Below are 6,572 nucleotides of genomic sequence, written 5' to 3'. Positions count from 1 at the left end.
GAAGTTGTTCGCATAAATCCTATGATCAGGGCCCAGATGAGGAGAGGCCACAATAAAAGCACTCTGGGCATGGAGCCAGATCTCAAGACGATGAAAAAAAAACCCAACCAGGGTAACAAAGATGCAAACAGATCCCATCTCACAACCAGTTCTATAGCCAATTCTGACTATACTAAAGTATATGCCTGTAGCATTCTTAGCCTTATGGTCGAAAAGCATAATATATACATAAAACGTATTCTATATATTTTGCATCTTGGTATTATGTCTGGTTTATGTATTACATGTGTCACATGCAATATGTAGTACATTCTAATATACATATCATACAGTATGATGCAAGGCATTAATGGCTGCCTTTGCTTTCATACACATGCACACATGTGAATGCAGAATATACACTTAGATTTAAAACAAGAAAGACTTTTCCTTGCAGGAAAATTTGCCAATAGAATCTGAAAGCATCCATTTCCCCTTCTCACCCACTGGCAGCATGTGAAACGTTTAAAATTTAGGTGTAAGGCAGAGCTGATTAAAAATATGGAATTATCTAAGAAGCAAAATGTGCATCTTAAGATGCAAATCTCTGGTCCCTTGGCAAACCCAACACTACAGGCCAAGCTATGCATTTTGCATTGATAGCATAAGTTGCTCTCATAAAACCTAATGCATGCAAAAGACATTGCTGTGCCTTCTGTCCACAAAATACCAAGAACTGGCTAGATCAGTAAAACAGCAAAAGCCATCTCTTCAAGTCTAGATGTTTCTCCCCTCATTTGAAAGGTCTGGGGTATGCTGTTGGGTTTGTGCAGACAGTTTATGGAAATGGGTATCCGTGCCAATCTCAGTCTTAAGTTGACACACTTACCCTGGGGCAATTTATGCCTGTGACCCGCTAAATCGGTGAAATCTTCAGACAGCACAGGTGTAGCGGTCTGTGGTCAGGGTTATTCAGCAATGTCAAGACAATACCAACATGCAAACTTCCCTCAGCTATACAAACATCTCAATAAAACTGCAGTGGAGTCAACGGCTCTCACATGCCTGAATACATAACTGGGTATCTGAAGCATAAAGCACATCTCATTATACACTATTGTGTGGAGATAAACTGCAGAGATAACAAATGAATTTACTCAAATGTGCCTTGCATCAGAAGGCACTTAACACTATGAAGATTAAGTTGGTACTATAAAAGTCAATTAACATCAGGGCACTGCATAAATAAGGCTGAAATAAGCTCAAAACACAGAGAATCTTCACTAAGCTTGTTGATTTCTGTAAGCCTGTTTCTGATAAATGGTATATGGTCACAAGTAGCAAAGAACATGTAGACCTATGCACCTTTTCTGAAACACAGACCAAGACGATCTTTCGCATGCCAAGGGCTGGAAAGAAGGCAGGCATTTGCTTGCTTTCCCCTACAGCTGCACAACTCACTGTGATGCTGGCTACAGCGTTTCCATTATTCAAAGGCAATGGCATGGCAGGCGTGACTGATCCCACAGCCAAGGGCACTGCGCTGGCACAGGAACTAAGGGCACAGCTTGAGCCAGATGTTTGTAGCCCCTTTAACTGTTTACTCCCTGCTGTCTCCTTCAGCTGAAGTAGTGGCAAGGACTTCTCTGCTAGTGGAGTAGAAAGGCTAGGTTTCAGAGCAAATACTGGATTAAAGCAGTCTTCAAAAACAGAGAAAGAAATTCACGAGGGAGTGGGGGATGACAGCTAGCACTCCACAGAATAAAGCAAGAACATTTCTGGCTGCACACAGTAATGAGAAACAGCAAATCAGGACAGAAGAGCCCATTATCACAATCATTCTGTTTACGGTATCACAATTCACAGTCTGGCATGTAAATGCTGAATAGATCCAGCTGCTAGTAGGAAGACGGCTGTGCAGCAGCTTGCAGCTCAGTGTCTGGGCCCAGGACAACAAAAAGGATCACACCTCTGTCAGCATTTTCTTCTCTTTATAACCCTGGTTGTTGGGTGGAATGAAGTTGGAATATTTCATGGACTCCAGGTCTTCTGCTTCCAGGAATTCAGATTTGCTGAGAGACTGATTACTGTCCCCCTTCTTGGGCTCAGAGAAGGGTGACTGCTGCTGGCCACAGGTGACATGGGTGTACTGGCACTGCTCTTCATGATCAGTCTCTCGGTGGTAGAAGTAGTTGAAGTTGGACACGATGACAGGGACAGGGAGGGCGATGGTGAGCACACCTGCGATGGCACACAAGGAGCCCACAATCTTGCCACCAATTGTCATGGGATACATATCCCCATAGCCCACGGTGGTCATGGATACCACTGCCCACCAAAAAGCGTCAGGGATGCTGGTGAAGAGGGAGTCGGGGTCATCAGTCTCTGCAAAGTAGACAGCACTGGAGAAAAGGATCACCCCAATAAAGAGGAAAAAGATAAGGAGGCCCAGCTCCCTCATGCTGGCCTGGAGGGTCTTCCCCAAGATCTGCAGCCCCTTGGAGTGCCTGGAGAGCTTGAAGATCCTAAAGACTCTGACCAGGCGGATGACTCTGAGGATGGCCAAGGACATGGCTTGCTGCTGGCCCCCATTGTTGCTGCTGCTCCCAGGCTGCTGCTTCTGCTGCTGCTGCTGGGCCAGCTCAGTGCCCAGGGTGATGAAGTAGGGGATGATGGCCACAATGTCGATGATGTTCATGATGTTGCGGGAAAACTCAGGCTTGCTGGGGCAGGCGAAGAAACGGACGAGGAGCTCAAAGGAGAACCAGATGATGCACAGGGTCTCAATGAGGAAGAAGGGGTCAGTGAAGAAGGGGCCGACGCCAGTGGCAGGGCGCAGGGGCGGCGGAGTCCCGCTCGGTGGTGGCGGCGGTGGCAGCAGCAGCGCCTCATCCCCAGCTGGTGCTGCCTCCCCAAAGCCAGGCTGGGCCCCCTTGGGCTCCTGGCGGAACTCGGGCAGGGTCTCCAGGCAGAAGATGACGATGGAGATGAGGATGACCAGCACGGAGACGATGGCGATGGCCCGGGCCGGCCCAGAGCTCTCGGGGTACTCAAAAAGCAGCCAGACCTGGCGCTGGAAGTGGTGCTGGGGCAGGGGCTTCTCCTCCTCTTGAATGAAGCCCTCATCCTCCCGGAAGGTCTCGATGGCCTCCTGGCCCAGCTGGTAGAAGCGGATCTCCTCCAGGAAGATGTCGAGGGGCACATGGACCGGCCGGCGGAGCCGTCCCCCGGACTGGTAGTAGTAGAGGATGGCGTCGAAGCTGGGCCGGTTGCGGTCGAAGAAGTACTCGTTGCGGAGCGGGTCGAAGTAGCGCACCCGGCGGCTGGGGTCGCCCAGCAGCGTGTCGGGGAAGATGGAGAGGGTCCGCAGCTGCGTCTCGAAGCGCAGCCCCGAGATGTTGATCACCAGCCGCTCGCTGCTGCAGCAGCTGCCGCCGCTCCGCTCCTCGCCCGGCGCCTCCGCCTCCGCCTCGCCGCCCCCCGCCCGCGGGGCCGCCAGCGCCAGCGGCTCCTCCGCCCGCATCCCGCCCGCTCTGCCCCGCGGAGCCGCCGCGCCCCGCGCCCTCAGCGGGCGCCGCCGCCCCCCGCCCCGCCTGTTGCGCCTCGCCCGGCGGCTCCGCGGGGCTCTCGGTGCGGCGCTGCTCCTCCTCCGGCCCCGGCTCGGCCCCGGCCCCGGCCCCGGCCCCGGCTCCGGCCGCGGCCCCGGCGCGCTCTGCCCCGCGCTGGGCTCCGCGCTGCTGCACGGCGCACCCGGCTCTGCCCTCCCCGCCGCGCACACACACACACACGGGAGGGGGAGAGGGAGGCGGGGAGGGCGGCTACGAGCGCACACACACAGGCGCACACGCTGGGTTACGCGGCGGAGAGGTGCGGGGGGACACACACAGGCGCGGGCAGGGACACGCACCCGTGGGCAGCGCCGGCACGGACACCGCTACGGACCGAGGCGCGCACCCGCAGACGTGCGCGGAGGCTGGTGCTCGGGCCCCCTCCTCGCCCCAGCCCGGGGGGGGCGGGGGGACGACGACCCCCGGGGGTATCCCGCAGCGAGCCGCAGCTCTCCGGCCGGGCGCTTCGCAACCGGTCGCCCAAGGGGCGGCACCGTCTTTCCCCCCCACCCCGAAAACCTGCCCCTGGAGTCACAGCCCTGCCGGGGACTCCGACACCGGCTCCGGCCACTGCCCAGAGCTCAGCCGCGGGGCCCGGGAGACCTCGGTGGTGTTCCCGTCCCTGCCGCAGGCTGTAGTTGACCTTGAGCCAGTCGCTCCGTGCCTGTGGCTCGCGGACCTCCATTTGTGAATGTCATTGCCGTGATGCAAGCGCGACAGTGGCATCGGACCATCCACAGATGGAGACAACCTGTCACACAGTGAGCAGTGCAGCTGGGGAGAGGCAGAGGTAAATACAGTTTCTCTCCTCTCGTTTGGCGTGGGTAGAGCTTGTCCCTTCTGCCAGGTACCACACAGGTGAGCTTGCGCTTTTGGGTTTTGTTTTTGTTTTTTCTTTTTGTTTACCACCGCACAGTCAGCACTTAGTCTCCCTGGGAGTCAAAACTGCATTTCGCAGGCGATCAGACTACCAGCAAAATTTTTTGGCTTTAGAAACCTGTGGCTTGCTCCCACCATGTCACGCTTGGCATCTGAAAGCGTAGAGAAACTCCTGACAGTGTACCGTCTCCCTCAGAAAACGGGGCTAACAGGTGAGGCTGCTTCCATTCTTCTCAGCATGAAAGTCGGTCTTTCCCTGGAAAGCCCTTTGTCAGTGCTAAATATTATTAACCAGGCTTTTATCATCATAGTATCTGATGCCTTTGCTGGCTGTGAGCCATATGCTTAGCCTACACTATCTCTTAGCAGCACAGATCTAGAAGAAAACATTCCTGTCTTTACCCCTCCTCCCAATTCCTCTCTAACTAGCTGGCAACATTCGGTTACTTCAGACTTTGGACATGTTGACCGGCTGACTATGGCTGCCTTGTTTGGTTCTGTCCTCAGGAAGGAGGTGAATGTGATTTAAATGTCACTTAATCCTTTTTCCTTTCTCGCTCATTAGCATTGAAGATGGCTGTTGCAGAAGGAAGCATATTTTTCCATTTATATGAAGATGGCTGTCGCACAAGGAAGCATATTTTTCTTTCATATTATACACAATTAGGGTATGGCAAACAAATGAAAAATACTTTGCTGGAGAATATACCTTTTCTTTTAAAACAATGAATCAGTGTTTACCTATGTAATAGTAAAATGCTTCTTGCTGAGATTCCTTTTTCACTTATTACAATGAATTATTCATTCACAGGACTATTTGAATCATAATTATGATTTATTCATTCACATGGTGAACTATTGAGAAATCCTTTAAAAAAAAAGCTTTTGGGGGGGGTGGAAAAGCTCCCGAGGTTTATAAGAGGGTATAGGACATGTCTACATCACAGTCAGTGCTGTGCTTGAGCTCATCCTCTACTGGGTTTAAATGAGCAAGCTTCAAGCAGCAGAGCAGAGACAGCATGGAGCTCCACAGTGGTTTTCAGGATGATTTTCCAGCCCACACAGACATTTCGTGCTGCCACAGCTCTGGTCTTCACGTTACCTGAGCTAGCAGTGTTACTGATAGCTGAGGTGCCTCCATGCAAGCTGCAGTCCCATCTGGCCACATGTACCCGTTCTGTTCACCCACTGCCAGAGCCCACCTCTGAGTCGGCACCCAGGCTGCTATATAACACCTGTGCTTGCTCCTCGGAGCCCTGAAGAAGTCACTGGTTTTCCATCTGTGTACTAACATTGCACCTCAGATTCAGTATTAAACCTGTAAAGCCTTTGCAATGTGCAACTAAACTCTTTTTAGCACACAGCCTGTTCCCAAACTGATCCGCACCACACTGCCTGTGCAGCCGCACCCCTCACTTCTATATTAAGAGGCAATGCCAGCTGCCACAGTTTCAGCCTCCGTGTGGATCTTGCTGGGCCAGCATCTTGCAATGGTACACAATTTGCAAAGCGGGAGAGGAATGGCAAGAGAGATCCGGACATGTCAGCGAGGGGCAAGAGGCGAACCCCAGAGAAGAACTCTGGAAAGCCAAAGAGCAGTACCATAACACTCTGCAGAGTGATTTGGCTGCTAGGTTGGAAGCCAACACCACAAGACCAGTGCCACCTGAAGGTGCCACTAAGCTTTTCTTTGAGGTAGGGGCTGTGTTGACATCTCCAAGCTCAGGTATGGCATGTCGCTATGGTTCAAGAGTTTAGGAGGATGACCACATGCTCCCCCAGGCCATATTGGTCAGTAATGACAAGGTCCACAAAAAACCCTTCATAGATACATGGGAAAATTGTTGCTGACCGTAGCACAGCAGGACACCTGATTCTGGGTTCTCATCTCACTCCAGAAGCTGGAGGGACATTGCGCACCCTGAGCCTGGCCCTTACAAGCACCTGTCAATCTGCATCACAGTACAGCTTCAACAAACCAAACTGCTCCTTGCACGTCTTATGCACCCCCGAATGCGGGCCAGCATTTTGGGTAACACTGCCACCCTTTGGATTCCCTTTAGCTCCCTTTTGCTGGGTTTTATGGGCTCAGCACTGCAGCTTCCA

At 52.6% G+C, this 6,572-nt stretch overlaps 1 protein-coding gene across 1 annotated transcript; it reads right to left on the bottom strand.

The window, feature by feature from the left end:
• Nucleotides 1–1,345: 1,345 nt before the first annotated feature.
• Nucleotides 1,346–3,503, bottom strand: KCNA6 (potassium voltage-gated channel subfamily A member 6). The gene has a single exon (XM_014285663.3). It carries the CDS (start codon nucleotides 3,500–3,502, stop codon nucleotides 1,943–1,945), a length of 1,560 nt encoding a protein of 519 aa, XP_014141138.3. The 5' UTR covers nucleotide 3,503; the 3' UTR covers nucleotides 1,346–1,942.
• Between the last annotated feature and the right edge of the window lie 3,069 nt (nucleotides 3,504–6,572).

The sequence above is a fragment of the Falco cherrug genome, chromosome 5, assembly GCF_023634085.1.
Source record: "Falco cherrug isolate bFalChe1 chromosome 5, bFalChe1.pri, whole genome shotgun sequence".
NCBI classification, from domain to species: Eukaryota; Metazoa; Chordata; class Aves; order Falconiformes; family Falconidae; genus Falco; species Falco cherrug.
Note: the sequence above shows the minus strand (reverse complement) of the source record. Positions and strands in the feature narration are given on the sequence as shown.